The sequence below is a fragment of the Mchenga conophoros genome, linkage group LG19 (assembly GCF_057382185.1).
Source record: "Mchenga conophoros isolate Kocher_MC1m ecotype Shallow Benthic linkage group LG19, M_conophoros_male_GT1.1, whole genome shotgun sequence".
Taxonomy (NCBI): domain Eukaryota; kingdom Metazoa; phylum Chordata; class Actinopteri; order Cichliformes; family Cichlidae; genus Mchenga; species Mchenga conophoros.
The window spans coordinates 31,518,288-31,537,699 of record NC_140544.1 but is presented as its reverse complement, the minus strand read 5'-3'; the positions used below and the strand labels follow the sequence as shown (position 1 = coordinate 31,537,699).

The 19,412-nt window shown below is 43.6% G+C and overlaps 1 protein-coding gene across 4 annotated transcripts in view; it reads right to left on the bottom strand.

Annotated features, from left to right (window-relative positions):
- Nucleotides 1-631: 631 nt before the first annotated feature.
- The window catches only part of akt1 (AKT serine/threonine kinase 1), a 33,373-nt gene continuing 14,592 nt past the window's right edge, over nt 632-19,412 (bottom strand). For all 4 annotated transcript variants that reach the window (XM_085256302.1, XM_085256299.1, XM_085256301.1 and 1 more), the window contains exons 3-14: nt 12,474-12,602; nt 10,792-10,903; nt 10,361-10,487; nt 9,689-9,820; nt 9,484-9,549; nt 8,988-9,056; nt 8,721-8,846; nt 7,213-7,341; nt 4,046-4,260; nt 3,825-3,912; nt 3,522-3,624; nt 632-2,514 (exon numbers count right to left, since the gene is read on the bottom strand). In XM_085256302.1, the coding sequence (XP_085112428.1) occupies nt 2,435-2,514; nt 3,522-3,624; nt 3,825-3,912; nt 4,046-4,260; nt 7,213-7,341; nt 8,721-8,846; nt 8,988-9,056; nt 9,484-9,549; nt 9,689-9,820; nt 10,361-10,487; nt 10,792-10,903; nt 12,474-12,602 (1,376 nt within the window). In that variant the 3' untranslated portion in view covers nt 632-2,434. The remainder of the gene's footprint in view (nt 2,515-3,521; nt 3,625-3,824; nt 3,913-4,045; nt 4,261-7,212; nt 7,342-8,720; nt 8,847-8,987; nt 9,057-9,483; nt 9,550-9,688; nt 9,821-10,360; nt 10,488-10,791; nt 10,904-12,473; nt 12,603-19,412) is intronic.

Here is a 19,412-nt window from a genome sequence, read left to right as displayed (position 1 = left end):
GTAAACAAAGGGTGGCTCAAGACGTTTGCAGATAAGTCGGATTATGACTTTAAAGAGTCAAACTATAGTTTAACCCTGTAAAGCCTGAACCATGAAATAATAATCCCAGAAAATTCAAATCTTTCAAAACTGTGTTTATTGAGCACGTAAAAAAGAGAAATTGATTTTGATATTCTTTTTACCATTTTTGCGACATTTGGTATTTGTGCAATTTATCATTTTAAAAATATATTGTGGGATTTATTCAGATTTTTCAAGAGAAAAAAAATAATGCAAACATCTCAAAAACCCATGTATAAAACATGATACACTTGGTGTTAATGATACAGGAAAGTTATCATTTATATGGACTTTCAGAATTTGCTAGTTAATTTTTTGAAGAAGAAGAAAAAAACCACAGTAACTGCAACCAAGATCTGCTTGAAATAAGAAAAATCTGAACCCCAAACAAGTATTAGAGTTGGGAAGGTGTCCAACTTTATTTTTTCCACTAAGCAACAAAAATAAATATTGCCAACGCAACACAGTACTATTTATCTGGTCTAATAATACTGTATAGTCATCTCGCTGGGTTCTGAGCTTTTTAACTGTCTTTGCCTGAAATCCCTTTCAAAATAAAAGTCCACAAAGCTATTGTTAAGACCTTTTATTTCATCAATTTGAAAGAGACAAGTAAAAACAGTGTACAAAGTTTATATTATTGTTTACTAAAGCTGGTGTCCTCAGTCTCAGGAATACAGGAGGGCAGGTACAAAAAAAGAAAAAGAAAAAGAAATTGAAATTAAAAACAAAAGTACAAAATGAATTTCCCTATTTTCAGAAGGTGACAGCAAAGGGCGCGTGCATAGGAAAAAGTAAGATTCAAAAACCGAACAAAAGGTCTGCAAACGATTGAAGAGAAAACATAAAAACCATTACATTCAATAATGTATTATGCACTTTGAAGGAAAAAAAAAAAAAGATTATCTGTCATCTTAAATATACTGAGGTGCTTTCGGAAACTGAGCATGCTTTTAAAAGAAGCCTGAGCCTTCTTTAAAAAGGAAGAAAAACAAAAACCAGACAAGCAAATCTGGTTTTATTTGCATTCACAAACATTTGAATCCATATTATAAAAAGAAGCAAATTTATTCTTTTCCGACCTTAAAGTACAAGTAAGAGTCCAAACGTAATCATTTGGGGGCAGAAAAAGTGCATGTCATTGGCACAGTACAACTTATTATAATCAATGCTGGTCTCATAAATAACTCAGAAGCTTGTGAAGGGATATAAGACCCCGAAAGGGGCGAATCAAAGATGACGGATCCCCTGAAGCCCTGTTTGTTTGCAAAGTATTCCTAAAAGACGTGTATTATGTTAAAGTGACCTCACTGAGGCTGCAGCGAATGCACTGGGTGGGGAAAACACCCAGTAGTGTACTGTACATGAAGGAAAAACCCAGAGGAGAGGATCAGAGACTCTGAGGAGGGTCGAAGCCAAGCGACCCTCACCAGAGGGAAACCAGGTGATGTTTGTGGCACAGCGTGGAGATAAAAAGGCATCAGGAACTATAAGCACTTACTTCAGGAGGAGGCTGCAGAGGCTATTTATTACCCTGAACAGGTAACCGGGGGTCTCCTCAATGACTCTGGTGTGCAAACAGCTACCAAAATAAGAAGAAAAAAAAAAGGATTCACTGCAGGCCAGTTTGTGCCTTAATGATTAATCGCGCTGCATTCTTTGCACATTTGCCTTTCCTCGCATCAGACTGCTTTTCACAATCCGTTCACCAGACTTACCATGATGTGGCGTGACAGTACAACACACTGACAAGAGTTGGTTTTTCAGCAGTAGGAAAGTGTTAAAGATCTTTTCCACATGATGGCATTTCAGTCTTAGGAGAATTAGCCATGTGTTACACACAAGTATGCAAGGATATTAACTTTATTTAATATGGTACATTCACTTATGAAGCAAAAAAAAAGTCTGAATGGACTAAAACATGGATTGATCACCCACTCAAACAATACTCTCTTCCCACATGATGTATTTGGTCCACAGTATGCCCATTTTCTAACTGACATGGTTATGGTGACATCAAATTGTGTTTAAAAAAAAAAAAAAAAATCTGATTTACAGCAGTAGCGCAAGTTGTGCATAGCTACATCTCCCCATTCATTACGGTGTATGGTTTCCTGCTCAGTATAGTAATAAACAACCAGGAAATGAACAGTAGTGTTATCTCCGTGGTCAGTCTTCAAAGGCCACACAGGTATGTCGTCTCGGATTTCCTTCTTCCTGGAAAAAGTAATTTGGAGATGGCGACTGTTGCATCCAAAGACAGCTTCTGCAGACGATTGTTGGGAGGACGAGGGTTTGTGCCCCCGGTCTTCTGAGAGTGCAGTCAGGTGGGGAGAAGCGAGATGGTCGGACCGGAGGAATGGTTGAAAGTCGTTTAGGCCGTCCCACTGGCAGAGTAGGAGAATTGGGGAAAGTGGGGTCTCCGTTCACTGTCAAAGGACTCCATGCTGTCATCTGTGAATGAAGGGAGAAATAAATGGTCACTTTTTTTCAGGAGAAAATATATATACATGAAAGCTTACCAACTAGTACTTTCAATATCTAACAATACAATACATCCATTTTTTTTAAATAACTGCCTGTCCATGTCAGGGTAATGGAGGCGTGTAAATTATACCAGCTCTGAGAAACATTTTCTACAGATATTCAAACGTCATTTTTTAGTAAGGACAGCAGAATGGACCAGTGGTTAGCTGTTGTCTCACAGCGAGAAGGTCCTGGATTTAAATCCACCAACAGGCTGGGCCCTCTCTGTGTGGAGTTTGCATGGGCCCTCTCGTGCAAAAACACGCATGGGTTGAATAATTCTAGGGTCCATAGGTATGAATAAAACTGACAGCGAGTCAACCTATCCAGAGTATACCACACCTTTTGTCCTATGGCACTATATGGTATATGCACATTTCTCACCTTCATTTCTTGTTTATGTTTCAATAAATAAAATGTATGCATTTCATTTTTCCAGTATCATAGCTAGGAACCCATAATCACTCCATTGCCATCAATATACTAGCTGTCAGAAGTGCATCTGAGAATTTCATGAGGCACAACGCTGTGTTTTAATGGCCCCGACTCTCCAGGAGAGGGCAGGCTGCTCTCAAGGGAGCTAGTTATGCCTGCAGGAAGGTTTCTGCACTCACATTTATGAGCCCTCCTCCACTAAATGAAGCATTAGCACATGGATAGAGTACAAGACTCTAGGGAAAAACCTCTGTGGGTGAATGACTTCCAACTCTTCAAAAAAAAATACAAGTATAACCTTTTTAAACAGGTGAAGGAACCAGATATCTGCTTTCATCTTTATCAATTTAAAAGTCATAATTGGTACCAAAGTCAAACGAGGTGGTCAGGCTCAAATGCAAGGTCACACAATTGCACAGTAAATGAACAGATTTGATTTAATCATATTTCACAGTAGAAAACTCTGTATGGGTGCCCAGAGTGTGCGTGTTTAACGCTACCTTGTCCCGGTGGCGTAATCGTGATGGTTTGTGCTGTGAACTCCTCATCGAAATATCTCGTGTCCGTCTCCGATGTAACTTGGGGCTTAAATGGTGGGACCAGCTGTTGTGGAGGAGAAGACACACAAAAGAATCAGTACATTAGAGCCTTCAATCAGTTTGGTACCATTTGCCAGTCTGATGACAATCCATGTCATGCCTAAATGGGTGGCGTCACTTTATTGACTTTCGAGATAGCAATAGCTGACCAAGTTTGGTGTTCTTACAGAGACGACAGTCAGAGGAAGCTTTACAGAAACACACCTTCTTCTCATAAACATCTTGCCATTCAATGCTGGCAAAGAACTTGTGCTGCATGATTTCCTTGGCGTCATCAGGTCCTCCACCTAACCTGCAAACAAGTACAAACAGATCAAACCCAGACGCATGATGACAACATTAATTATGTAGATAATTCCAACCATTTTATATCATAGTAGGAACGCACATTTCCTTGCACAAACTCTAAATAGAAAGGTTGTCACCTTTGCTTTGGGTCTTTCTTCAGAAGACCAGAGAGCAGGGAGCGTGCTTCGAGGCCGAGGGTCCGGGGGAAGCGGATGTCTTCCATGAGGATTTGCTCAAATAGCTTCTCGTGGTCTTGGTTGTAGAAAGGCAGTCTGCCACACATCATCTCGTACATCACCACACCCAGACCCCACCAGTCCACAGCACGGCCATAGTCATTGTCTTCCAACACCTGTGTTGGGGAGAAAGGTGAGCAAGATTTTATTTCATTTTTCGGATGTTCGAGTCATTTTAACTTCCTGTCGCAGATTTATGATGTGCTATTATCTTAGAAGTAGTCCTTACACAACTAATCAACCATAACTGGGTTAGGCATCAAATACAATTACTGTAAGTAACTGGGCTGCCCCCGTACACCAACTCACTCCCACCCAACAAAAATCACCTGCTTTTCCCCCTGGTCTGGGCTTCTGAGGCAGCCCCAGCCAACACTGACTCACATCTCACATTAGGAGCAAGGATAGAGTTTCCCCCAGAGCCCTGCATATTTAATCACCACAGGGCCTTCCACACATACAGATCAGCAAGCAGCAGAGGTGTGGGTCGCTTATGTGTGGCACCAAACAGACAAGGGTCTTACAAACAAACCACTTCAATGAACGCAGCCAGAGTCTCAGAAAGAGAAATATTTAGTATTAGTCTTTCCATAAAGTGACTTCCTTGACAGTTCTTAATGAGACAAACTCCTCCAGTGTTGTGCTTAGTGAACAGCAAAACCTGTTGCATGACTAATGTGCTGCTGAGCGGAGTTGTTCCAAGGTCTCCGGGGACATGTACTGGATTCTACCTCACCAGGCGGATGTTGAAGGTGAAATCGAGACAAGGAGAACAGTCTGTTCTCTTAAACCTTCAGCAGTGTGATGCTAGGTAATTCCCACCCAAGAATAGAATCTTAAGTAAAAAGATGAGTGGATTAATAGAATTGGATATGGACGCAACCGTGTTGGACACAGAGGGTCCTGGAAAACAGATGGACGCATGTGTCCGTAAAAGGAACAAAACTACTTTGTATGTGCACGCGCAAGCCGAGTGCACGTGTCTGTGGGCAAACAGCCGGGTGCTGCGGTGAGCGGCGATCATCGAAGAGGACGGCTATGAGGACAGGGGCAGTAACGTGAAGCCGGTGCGGGGCTAGGATTACTGGGCCGTCTCTATTTCCAGCGCTGCTGTCGTGTGATTCACACCGTGCGACAGCTGGGCCTGCAGCTGCCCCATATATGTAGAAGAGCACCACAGCTGTGAAGCTGCCAGGAGCGCAGGAGCCAAGCTCATCCCTCATATACGTAACCAGGACTGTTTGCCTGCCTGCACCCCAGCCCCAAACTAATACTGTTACACTTCCCCAAAGGAGCAGAGATAGTGAGGAGAGAGAGGATAAAAAGCGCACACACTGCTGCTGCTTTGGAGCTCTGCTCTGTATACTGCACTTTTTCTGCTCAAAGCCATTAATTTTTTAAAGTGGTGACTCCAGATCAGTGTCAGTGGCTAGATTAAATCTGTTTACATTTTTCTTTGTAGCAGTTCCCTAAAAGCCAAATCCCAATAATAGTTTTCTATTACTTAATAAAAAGTGACTGAATGAGACTTTCCTACTCCTCACTGAAGAGAGAAACCGATCAGGCTTTTGCAGATCGGGTCTGTCCTCCACCCCCACCCCCTGCTCTGGGTGGAATATTCCCAGACGTTACAGCATTCCTGTGCAGCACACACAACAAGGTCATTGTTTACTGCAGAACAACCTGTAACACTGCCTGGCCCGCACTCCGCAGAGACGCTTGCCAGCGACCCCGTCGCCATGGCAACGCCCCCTGATGTCTCTCTGCTCTTGGTTGCCGAGGTTGGAGCTGTCATGGGCTATGCAACTCGGTGGTGGAGCGAAGTGGGTTAGGTTGAGCTTGGAACGGGCAGAAGTAATGTATGGAAAACGCACTTAAAGCTCAGACTTTTACCTGGTGCTGATGATTAGATGGGAGTTCCATCTGATTCGACAAGCAGCACAGGTACACGTTCCCGAGAGGCGCCCTGAAGCACTCTGTAATAGTGTCCTCACACCAGCTCTGAGTCAGCCCAGGTCAGGTGAGGCACCCCAGGCAGCATCGGGGGCTGTGGCTCCCTTGGTGCCACACAACAGCTGTAGCCAATGTGGTCTGTCTGTCTGTCTTTCTTCTCTTTTCAGAGTGCGGAAGCTCACGTTTCCTGAAACGCTGCCAGCCACTTACCCTTCCTCCTCCCCCAACCAGAAAATTCCAAATGCAGACTAAAAACAACGATACAGCAACTGTGTCAACATGGACGCCTTCTCCTGGAAAACTTTTTTTCCCCTCTTCCCCTTAATGGCAGCAGGCAAGGGGCTCATGCAAACACACGTACTTAGTGACACCAACCCACCCAACCACCACAAACATTCACAATGAATTCTCGTGTTACACAACCCACTCCAACACTTGTCATACCTGCACGCAACAAGGGTAGCCACACCCCTTGCCATATAACATGAGAGCAGGCTGCCCTACCCTGAGCACACGGCATACTCATTAACACAACCTTAACTGGAGATTAGAAAGGCATTTCAGGATAACAGCCCTTTTCTTCTACTAATGTTCAACACCACACACCATTCCTTTCTCTACAAATGTCACATGCACCACGACTAGCATTCAATCCTGGGCTCCAGCTCATCTTATTCAGTTCAATCAAATACAATCATTTTGTTTTTATTTATTTTAAAGCAAGGTAGAGAGCTCTTGGCTCAGCACATCTGAAAAATATCACCAATATACACACATATTTAAAATTAAAACAGAAACTTGAATAAAAGACCAAAGAAAACCAAGAAATGCAGATTCCTTCCTGTTCTTTCAGTTAGTGAAAGAACAGCTGGACGAGTAAATTAGTCACCAAATGTCAACCCAAGTGAACACCATTAGATGATGTGTTCACCACCATCCAACACACACCAGATTTCAAAGCTGTTTGCAGCTCTAAAGTGGCCTGACACCAAATTATTGCTTCAGCTTCCTTTAATTTGTCACTGAACTATAGAGAACTACAGAAAGTGGGCTTTTCTGCACACACTAAGGTCACTTAAAGTCACCTGCAGGCTGAACCACTGTTGTGTTTTTACCTCAGGTGCAAGGTACTCTGGAGTCCCACAGAAGGTTTTCATAGTGGCGCCATCTTTGATCCCCTCCTTACACAGGCCGAAATCTGTGATCTTTATGTGTCCGTCTTTGTCCAGCATAAGATTTTCCAGCTGAGAAAAATTACTTCTTTGGTTAAACATCCCAAAAACGTGATGTTGATATAAATTATTAAATGATCAAACATATATTTATCTATCAGAAACAAGTCTTTTACAGGAATTTGTGGAAAAATAAAACATCAACTGGTGTCTGTAATTAATTAACTGAAAACTATTTAGTCATTAAACATCTTAGGCTGGAAGTAACTGCGTGTCATCCAAATAAGGCATCTCACGTGGAAGTAAATTACCAATTGCAACATTCACGGCCTTCTTCCTCCCCACTTCTTAGTCATTTGTGCTTTGTGGTGACATGTGATGGTAACTGATGGCTTACAAGAAAGTTTTTCCAGGTCAACCACGTGTGAGGGAAAGCAAAAAAAAAAAAAATTGATCTCTACATTTTAAATGTTCTTTTCTCAGTTCGATACATAAATATTGTGAAAATGCTCATAAAAAGCGTGAATATGGAAAGGTACCTGGTGATACACATACACAGGTAAACCTGACTGAAAAACATGCACTATGCAGTGTCATGACTTGAGGTTACATGGCCTTTTAATATCAGCATGTCCTCACCCTCCCCTCGCTGTCTCTCTCCCTCAGTTAAAGTCACCTGGCAGCTGTAGCTCACACGTGGCCAGCAGCGCCCGGCCAGAGTCAGCACATCCTCCAATCCTGCTACCCTGGCATTTTCAGGAGAACCCTAGCAGGCTGGGAGCCTGGCTCATAAACCCAAGGGAGAGAGGGAGGAAAGGGAGGGGGGGAGGTAGGGAGTGCTATGCTGACCTGGCTGGTATAGTTTTATCAGCTGGAAGTATTAGGGCTTCAGAAGCCCACTGCAACTGATAACCTCCCCAAAGCCTTCTTAAACTCAAACATGCCTTATCAATTTGCAGCATCCATCTCCGATGTCATCTTCCCTCGCACACTTCTCTTTAGCTTTTAAACTCAAATGCAAAACAAGAAGCAGTTGGAAATCTCAAACTTCTTCATTCTGAGAAGATGTGTGGCTTTTTCCCCCTCCATTAAAGAAAACAGCTAACACAAAGAATGACGTCAATCTCACACACAGAGCGGTGATATCACCCACTGAGAACTTTGTGTGTACTATAATGACTGGTTGGTGGTGATCTGTTCAAAGGGGCCGTGGTAGTTATTTCTGTCTGGCTGCAGCAATGTACAGGCCGGACTTCCATCCAGCTGCAGTGAGGTCTGGAGTTTGATCTGGGGGAGGCAGATCAATAAGGCCTGGCCACTGCTCTAGATGGAGACAGATCCTATTTATATCCTGCCACGGGGAGGGAGAAAGAAAGTGAAGGGGAGGAGGGTGGAGAAAGGGAGGCTGACTACTAGGATGATAGGAAGTGAGGACACATTTCCCCGCCTACCTTGAGATCCCGATAAACCACGTTTCTTTCAGCATGCAGGTAGTCCAAAGCAGACACTATCTCTGCGCCGTAGAACCGCGCACGCTCCTCTGAAAACACCCGGTCTCTTGAAAGATGGAAGAAAAGCTGAGGGGATGTGGGAGAGATTGACAGGGACGCAGAGGACAAATAAGAGTGTTTTTCAGTCAAGAAGGAAGTGAGAAATGAACACACTCAACATCCAAAGTATTTACAGATGCACATTTAGCGATGATTAAACTAGTTTACCTCACCACCGTTTGCATACTCCATGACAAAGCACAGGCGGTCATGTGTTTGGAAGGAGTATTTCAGTCCCTGCAGATCAAAAAACAAAAACCTCAAAGCAGAACTTCATGTTTCAAACCAAGTCAAGCGGAAGCTGGCATTTAAACAGCTAATGGTAACATGAAATATCACAATACATGTTGCGGCTTTAGCTACATTTTCGAACATTTCGAAAGAAGAGGAGGAAAACCACAGCACAGACGATGTGTTGCCTTCACCCACCACTTAGATCTAAAATTTGGTACGAGCTTATCATTACAACCCACCTCAAAGCAAGGGTTAACTGATTAAAAAAAAAAACCCCACTCAACTCTAGCCTTTGTAAGCACAGCACTTCAAAACATTCCTGACAAAAACTGCCTCTTTTTTCTGAATGGATGCTTCTGGGTTAGACTGAAGAGGTCTGAGGATCTGTGCGAGTTAAAATAAGGTTTGGGTATATGGAGGAGCTCCTTACTGTCAAGAACGGATGCTTTGAATTCTGGAGGACTCTGTTCTCTGTGAGTGTGTGCGCCACTTCATCCTGGAGACAAGAAAGAAGAAAAAAAAAAAAGACAGCATTTGTGCAACTCTCTCAATCACTATTTAGGTATCAGGCATTGGTTTCCCCCAGACTCCCAGTGCATTTTCACCCCTTCACTTGCTCATTGGCAGCCACTCACTTTTGCTACGATCACCTCCTTCTTTAGGATCTTCATGGCATAGTAGCGTCCTGTGGCCTTCTCCTTTACCAGAATAACTTTGCCAAAAGTGCCTTTTCCCAGGAGTTTGAGGTATTCAAAGTCGTGCATAGTCTGCAAGGCAATGGGGGAGAATACAGCATCTGGTTACAAACAGGAGCATTAACGAACTCAGACTCTAAACAGGACACGCAATCCCACTGACAACAACGCTGAAGCATTTAAGCCACCATCTCACCCACAGAGCAATTTCCACTCCTCTAATGGTTTGACCTATATACGTGGTTGTGTCTCAGTTAACCTTTGACCCCCAGCTCTGGAGAGAATGTTGAAAATGGTTGTGCGGGGGACATCTAATCCAGTGACATTGGACCTTTAAGTCATGACACATGTGGGGGGAGGGGGGCATGTGTGAAACCTAGTGGGCATGCTATCTGGTGCCAAGCCACCCACAACTGATGTTGGGAAAGAAGCTGTGCAAGTACAAATAAGCTGGGGAGGGTGAAGGAGGAGTAACTGTCAAATGAGGAGGGGACAAAAAAAAAAAAAAGCTGTACTAACAGCGAGGAGCAATCTCACTAGTTAAGAACGAGTGAGAGACATTTGTGAGGACATAACCGAACAAAGATACATTGAGTGTAAATGAGCTAGTACCACTTTGAGTCTGGGTTTGGTCAGGTAGACCTCCATGTCCATGGGGTCTGGGGAGGAGTCCATCATCTCCTCCTCTTGTTTCTGTAGGCCTTCAGCCACTGCCTGGATGGCTTTGGTCCATTCTTCCCTGAGGTAGACACAAGCAGCAGAGATTACAGCAGTCCGTTTGCCACCAAGCAACCCCAGCAGCCCAATCATGTAATTGTCTTCTTATCAACAGGAAGGCAATTTCAAGTGTGACCTCTGCCAAGAGCCAGTGCACAGGGTGAAGGTGTATAATGATGATTAAATATGTATGTTGGTTTACGCTTCTGCATGTTAGAAAAACTAAGCTCTTAAACTACTTTGTAGCATTCTGGGCCAAATCTTAGCATGCGGATGATTCGAGCTCAAGTGCTCTGTGAGCAGCGAGGGGTCTGCGTCTCACTTGCCTCTCCTCGGGGGTCTCCACGTGGAAGGTACGCTCGATGACAGTGGTCCACTGCAGGCAGCGGATGATGAATGTGTTGGGCTTGGGCCGTTCCGTCTTCATCAGCTGGCACTCTGACCACAGCCGGGGAGATGGAGACGAAGAGAAGGGCCAGTGTGTAGGAGAGCAGAGGGGAGAGACAGACCCGCAGTTATAGCCATTTATCTTTATCGCCGTCCTAACAGACAATCTCGGCCAATTTGGAAAAGAACAGGTGCACTTTGGTGGGAGAAAACAACTGATGCTTAAATCGTCAGTCCCTTTAAAAATAAAAATGCTTTGTATTAGTAGTGCTTTAAATCCAGCACATATTCCAATTCATTCCCTAACAGTTGTTCTAAAAAGCAACTCTTTACTAGTCATTTTCAGACTGTGATGAATCTGACAAAACACATGTTAAATTATTGGTCTGAATCATCGAGAAATCCCAAAACCCAAGGTCACATCTTGTTTTCTCAGAGCAGAACCTGAGATGATATCACATTTCCACTAAAATGAATCAGCTAAAGGAAACAGAACTTCAAACCAGGAAATGTTTAACTTGCCACGCTGGCACACACCCGGCTTAATCAGTCTTGTTCTTTAAGAATTTCATATCATGCACATCTTCACACCCTTCTTTTATTGCTTCTGCTGAAATTTTCCCACTTTTGGAGCAAATAATTGTCTTGTAAGCAGTTTGCAAAAACAATTACTCACAACAGTCTAATAACTGAATTTACAAAGCAGAGATTTCCATCTGCAGCTCCTTCGCAGTAACATCTGTTCCCAAATGAAACATGTCAGCAAATATGTCAGAACGTGACACAAAATGGCCTGCGTCTGATGGATGGAGGACTCTGAGTGGACCACCACTGAGATCCAACATGGCTCCATCAGGGTGAATATGTAATCCAGCTGCAGCGGCCCCGTCAGCAACGACACACCATGTGTCCTCTGCGGTGGGGTCACAGTGGTGACAAAAGCAAAGCCAGCGCTGATGGAGACAGAACCTCCGAGAGGAGCCCAGATAAATACTTGAAATCAGGCGGCTAATGGCCACGATAACTCAAGAGTGTCGGAGAGGAAACATTTTGTTAAACAAACAGTATGCCGTCTAATTGCTGTGTTCAGTCATCTGCACAGCTTATCGCAGCAACTTTCTCTGATGTGAAGATCGAGTGAGTCGAGCTGCTCTGGGCATTTTTTTGTTATTATCTGTCACAATGCAAACAAAGTTTTGGGGACTGCACAGAGAGAAGAGAGCTGCCATCTGATGCATTAATGTAAGGAGTCAAAACATCTTGCGTGCACGTTCAGTGGCGGAGCTCTCTTTGCTCGGAGCGGTCCTCCTACTGAAAACCGCGCCGCCGTTCTATTAAGATGACAACACAGCAATTTCTCTTTCTATTCAAAGTCATTTAGAAAGCTGCCAGATGAGTAAACGGAGGGGTTACTTGTTCAAAAAGGTCTTCCACATTTTTCCTTATACACTGTCAAACTGTTATTAACTTCTTTTCAGTGCGAAGAAGTATAAAAAACTTTTTTTTGTTTTTTTAAATCATGCATGCAAGTTAAGAAGAGCAGCAAACAAAATAGGGGTGAAAACAAGCTGCCAAGAAACAAGGGAAAAAATGTGGTGGTTTCTCTGAAGCAGATACTCACGTGCTACAGAGAAGTTATTTAAGGGGGTTTCCAGCTGGTCAACATCTTGCGGTCGCTCTTTGTAGCCAATGAACGTACCATCACTCTTCAGGAGAAAATACCTTGGCCTCCAGGTCTTGATGTATTCTCCTGATAAGAGAAAAAGATTGAAAAGGAGGTAAAATTAAACAGCATGTGACCAACTCCTTTTTCTTCCCCCCCTCCGGTGTTGTCTGTTCAAACCTTACTTGCTTTTACAGCCTCGAAAGCTGAGGAATAAACACTGACATTGTGAATGCAACATAACATTTTAGTGATTTCTTTTCATATTAGTTGTCAGCGGTATAACGCATTATTAAATTAGCACTGAAAGCACTAGGGCCTTCTTTTAGCGAGACTCAAAAGTGCTGTTTTTAAAGCAGGAGTCAGGACTCCTTCCCTCCACGTGGTACATCCTCTTTTTCAACAGTCATTTCCAATGTAGATAGTCACAGGATATTCAAACAAAACAAAAAACCTTGTCCCAACTTGTCCCGAGTTTGAGGATCTAAGTCGACTAATTTCACCAGGAAGGAGACTAGATTTCCCACCCACCCAAATTCCACTGTAGCCATTTTTACACAAGAAATCAAACGAATACGAGGAGAATGAGGAATGGGACATGGTTTCAAGTGGCCTTTTCTCACTTATAGCACACAATGGAGGAATGTAAGCTTCAAACACACTCTTCCCATTGGAAATATTCTTGTTTGAGAGCGTGCAGGATTCACTTGCCCTCTCTGAATTGTGACAGTTAGTTGATCGTGTCATTCTTCCAACAGCACAGCAGGCACGGTAAAAATCTAACGTACGGGTAAAGCACCAGTATCATTTTAATCATACAATTAAAATTCTGTAAATCACGTAAGCAAATATCCTCAGGCTTCTTACACTTTCAGCAAAAACTGCCTTTCATTTAAGCAACTTAAAACTGTATTTGCATACATCTTTAACAAGTAGAATTTTTAACTTCACTTTAAAACATTTTAATCTGCAGTCCAGCTTAACATTTCCTACAGTTCTTAACTCTGTAACGGTGGATGCCAACGCTTCAATTTGATTTTCATACAAAACTTTCCACACTCCTCGGTTTTCTAGACAACAGCCTTAAACTCAAGCCAAGCATGTCCATCCCATTCACTTAGACACACTGGCATCACACAAATGAATCTCTCTTAGGCAGACGAAACTCCATTTATTCCGGTGATGCTTCAGGAAATGTTGCGCCAGATGTTGTGCAGACGGTGAAGATGGGGGGGGAATAAATAAATAAAAAATAGCTTACATACCATAACAAGGCAGTGGCACACAGCGGAGTGGAACTTGAATATTTATACAGGAAAACTGTAATTTATTTTTAATTACGGAGCCGCATATTAACCCCATGCAGTGCCATACCAAGCTGTCCTTAATTGCCCCATTTCCTCCAACACAGAAGCGCGGCGTGCGCACGTGTGTGTGTGTAAGAAGTAAAAGATCTGTCCTATGAGCTTCTGTTATTCACACATACACACTTCTGAGTAATGAAACTGATAGCAGATTAGACAGTGCAGAGCAAACATCAGCTTGTAATATCTACTCTATTTAGTGCACATTGTACTAAAATATTTAAAGAAATCACATGAATTATTAAAACTGGTTGAGTGTCATTTTTCAAGATTTGTCACTTGTAATCTGTCAAAATCATCAACTTGCCCTTCCTGCTTCTCGTCTACATTTTTTCCCCTCCCCACATAAAGCGATGACACGGGATGCCCTTCATAGCCTGCATACATAAAGCTGGACGGAGCCACTATGATAATAATATAATGCAGATTATAGAAGCCATGAGCTGGGAGTTCTGGCTGCTGAGGGACATTGTATGCTTTTTATTTAATAGGACTTTAGAGCAGCGATCGAGACATTAAAGTCATCAGGATGAGAGCGTGAGCTAACGGTAACTTTCTTTAGACTTCTATATAATCAGATTTGTTACTGCCACTGTGCAGGAATTGCAACCTGCCCATCAATAGAAAAGAAAAATGAAAATGTAGGTTTTAGCTAGAACTCAGTCGATACCAATATTCGGCATTTATGGAATTGGAATTTAAAAAGCTAATAGACTGGCTGATATTTTCCTCTTCTGCACACAACAAACATAAATGGATTTCCCTAACATAACATGTACTTAGCAGTTTGCACTAAGATAATCAGACAAAGCAGTTTAAAAATAATTTGTTTTCCTATCACAATAAGTTGTGGAACTCTTCACAGCTGAAGGGAGTTTCTCCCATTGCTTCTTTGCACGTTTCAAATCATTTTTATTCATTAAGCGCTATAAATGTTGATACCGACGGGATCTTAATGCATTCTGTATTTGCTTCGCTTTCAGATTAACCGTCTAAGATTTTTTGGATCAGAAGAATGAAAAAGAGTGCTCGTTGGAAGTTATAGACTAGCATGTTTTATTAGCTCCATTTGGGATAGACTGTACAGGAAAATGAAATTGCAGTACGATGATGCAGATGTTTGTGTTACAGTTCTCGGTTTGTTAAACCTGAATCAAAACTTTAAAAAAAAAACAAAAACAAACAAAAACCCAAACGAAACAAAAAACACCTGATTCACTGCTGGTGTGGTGGCACCAATCACCATACAAAAGGAAACAGCTGTCACTTGGCACAACAGAAGACATTAGTCTTCAATCCAGAGCAGATGTTTAATATGTTATTACATTTTTCTTTATTGTGCAAGGGGAGATTCTTCATCTCATTTGCTGCAGAGTAAGTGTTTTCACACCAAATAAAGCTCATTTAGAAATTAGCTCAACTTTGACAGGCGTCAGACTGCCGCCCTCACAGCTTTTCGACAAATCCGCTTATACTAGATGTGCTGCCCCAAGTGAAATAAGCAGAATACAGTTTGCTGCAGCTCCCTCGTGACCGCTTTACACACAACTGCAGTGATAAGATTTTTCCAAATACAAACCACACCAATCAACTTTAACAATCAATCATCCAAATACACGCTGATCTCCTGGGACTCCACGTCCGTAGGGTTATTTATCACAAGCCTTTAAGAGCACCAGACTTCCTTACTTCAGCACAATGGAGCTTAGAGACTTGTTTAGCATAAAATCTAAATAATAAAAGCACAAAAGACGTGGCATTTAAGAGTACACATAGTCATTAAGTGTCAGCTGCGAGTTGGCTGGAGAGCCTGTTCAATACATAATTTGGACAAATCTGCAGCCAGAAAGTCTCCTGAGCCCTTCATACTGGTCCTTGTTTTTATCTGCTGGGCCCCAGCTGGTGCTCCACTCTGTGGTCAGGTTTTGGCTGACCCATATCTCCCAACTATAAACCCATGCCAACCAACACTGAGGACAGTATGTGCACAATGCAGAGGCAGCATAATGAGTCCCCTACCCGACACCGCGACACGTGATGAAGGCTCAACGTATATACTTGTCTCGCCAGCAGGGCCTAAAGTTTCAGTTTAGAAGTTTTCGTTTGGCAGCGGGAACGCAGGCAAATCATTTCCAGACTGTGTAATGTTCTTACGTAGATTCAGATCCTGATGGGCAGAAACAGGTGTTTGTGTGTACACATGATTGTGCTTGTCTGTAAATACATTTGTGTATGCATGGCGCCTTGTAGGCACTGAAAGGTATTTGTGTGCAACAGATTACAACAAACAGTCAGTTTGAAAGGCTTTCTTGCCAGATCCACTGACGCATGGCACACACTAGTAGTTGCATGGGTGGTCATACGTGACGCAGCAGCACGGCGAGGCATGACATGGCATGTACTGGGGGAAAATCTGACACACTGGTGTGGAAGACACAGCCAGCTAAGCATCCTTAGTCACCATTATCCCCATTCTGACAATGGCAATTGTGATATTAAGAGGGACTTGTTCCACACAAAAAGGTAAATAAGGTCTAACCCACTGTAATAACGCAGTCTACTGTAACTGGAAAGTTAAAGTCTTTTCTGCAGGGGCACTCATCTTTGATGCCACCTCTGCAAAGGTTAAGCAACCCCACATCTGCATTGCACATCCCTCAACTAGTGCATGCTCCTTCTAGACAGGAGGACACTGCAACTTCCTCGTCTGTGACCACAAGCTCGATCACATGACAACTGTGGAAATGGCTATATCCGGTTGTCTGCGAGCGGGCGTCTCCGCCGCATTGAGAGCGGGCGGGGGGGAGTGAAGGGGTTGCACTTGCAGTCTGCACTCTGAGCATAAACAACCAAGATGACCCTTGTCAGCTTCCTATTGACACACATTTCCCCTTTTGGTTTTATTCATTTGTACTTTCCACAGAGCGGCTTTTCTTAAGAACTGACAGAGTGAGAAAGTGAAAACTAATGCTGGGTTTTTTCCCCTTTTTTTAAATTGTATTGTCAAATATACAGTTACCGTTTAGAGTAAACATGGATACATTTATATGGTAATTCTACACAGGGACTGTTATGCAGATGCAGAGAGGGAAAAAAAAAAAATTCTTCTGCACTACTTAAATCCAGTGCTTTGCATACTAGACCCCAAATACATCCTGTGTACACGGAGAAAAAGCGCAGACTGCTGACAAAGGACAATAGGCCTCAGAACAACACAGGAGAGCCTTCTGCTTTTAACTCACTTCATCATCACAGTGTTCCAGTAAACTAAAACCTTTTGATGTCAACATGTTCTCCAAAACAGGAAAGTGGCCAACAGACAGACTGACCACAACCTAGATAAGATAAAACCTGCTTCAAGTGTCTGGTTGACACACAGGCACACATGCATGCATGCACGCGCAAACACACACTTTGCTCTGAGGAAATCCACTGCATTAACAGTCCCAGTAAGCTTTTCTAATAAAAGCATGACAGCCGACATGTGGCTCGTCTCAACCAAATTAGGGGAAGGACAGAAGAATGGGAAGACTGATTTGACAAAAGATGAGCGATGAGAGTACTGGAGGGGATGAGAAAGCAGTGTGTGAGGAGTTGTGCTGAACGGCGTGGTAGTGAGACAGATCACTACATATGTTCCCCACATATGTAGGAGTGTGAGTGGGGGGTGGGGGGTGTGAACGCAAGTGAAGTGTGCATGAGCCATGCGCCTGTGTGTGCAGGGGAGGAGCTGTCAGGGCCTGATAGAGTGTCTTTACATGACAAGCAGCTGCTGAGGGCTGGGATGCGCGCTGGGCAAAGTGGAAAATAATGAACGGAGAACCGCTGCCAAACAAAACAGAATTCATCTTTATTTGCCAACTGCTGCATGGCCCTGTGTGCGGACAGCTTCAGCATGCCACAGCCACGCCCCTCTACACCTCAAGCACGGTACAGGAGGAAAGAACGGGTTTGGCACAGCAGCTGGAGCATCTTTGCTTTTACCGAATTACAAGAAAAAAGGTACAACAACAACAACTCCTGAGGAGGGAATCACTTTAATCTAGATACTGAAATGATCAGGAAGTTTTAACATTATACATTTCAAATTTTCTCAACTTAATGACACTTCACGTCGACTTGCAAGAAATGACTCTTTATTTCACGTTAATCCTTTCTTTGGACAGTAAAGCCATGTGAAAGTCAACTTGGCTTAAGAGGCCCTAACACTAAGGGTTAGTCAGACAAGCTTATTGAAGATTCATTAAATAAAAGGAAGAGGGCGGGTGAATGAGGTTAGTGGCTGGTTCAGAGGAGCATCCTGCACTCTCCGTCTCTACGTGACAGCAACAGGAATGTTGAGAACCCAGCTGCTATAGTTTGTTGGCTAATAAGACACATCATGTAGTATTCATCAGTCTTTTTAAATTACAAACGAAAGGAGAAGAAAAAGAAGCCACAATCTCCCAAACTAACAGCTGTATCCCAGCTCGTTCTATTTGTAAGGTTTTTAAATAACATTTCCAAGACAGTAACTTTAAAAAGAAAAGAACACCTTTGTCACAAGCCACTAGATGACCCACACATGCACACTAATTAACAATGCAAGTGGGTAAATGATCTCACACAGAGTGAGAGGAACCAAAAGAGGGTCAGACAAAATGTGCCTCAGTGCTCACACCCAGTGGTTGGACTTCCTGAGAGGGCTGCTGTTGGGTTTTGTCCCCGTCTGGCCATTCATGGCTTGGGGATGAGAGGAAGGGAGCCAGTGTAACTGCATGAACTGTGCGTGTGTGTGAGTTTGAGTGGTGAGAATCGGATGAGGAGGAGGAGGTGGGGGTAGGCGGAGGTTGAGGATTAGGGAATTAGAACTCCAAAGCGTGGGAGGAGGGGGTAGGGGGGCTTCGCCTTTTGTTGGTTTTTCCTCAGCCGCCCCCGCCATCCCTTCGGCCCTTTTCTGCCGGGTTCTGCCTGTAGGCTGCAGCTGCGGCCTGCCGCCCTGTGCCCTGCATCTCAATGAGGCACGGACTGCCTGCTCTAAAAGAGTGGGGGCTCCCTGATGCAAGGGTCAACACTGAGCCCAGCAACCACAAACTCCACCCCCAAGACGCCCTGCTCTAAGCTGAGCTTCTCATGCTGACCGAACACCCATCTACATATTTGCCCGACTGCGACCGTATAAGGCAGCACCGGGTTCACATGGCATCTTAAACTATCCTGGAGTACGGACTCCTTTTCTTTCCTACTCTTTATGCCTTCTTGACCCCCCCAGCCCATACTCCCTTTTGTTGGCCTCATTCTCTCCATGCAGCTGGATTTGGGGGGGGGTGCAGGAGGGGTGGGAGGTGCACCATTGCTGGGGCTTTGGCAGCAGCATCGACAGGTTCCGTTGAAGGGCCACCCCAACCCCAAATCTAGCCCTCCGTCTCTTCCCCTTCTCCCTTCCCCCCCCCCCGTCACTAGGGTTGCTACTGCTACCCTAAAAAGAAAAAAAAAAAAAAAAAAAGCAAGGGGGTGCGATGGAGGCTGCCCCGCTTTCTCACGCTCGTAAGAA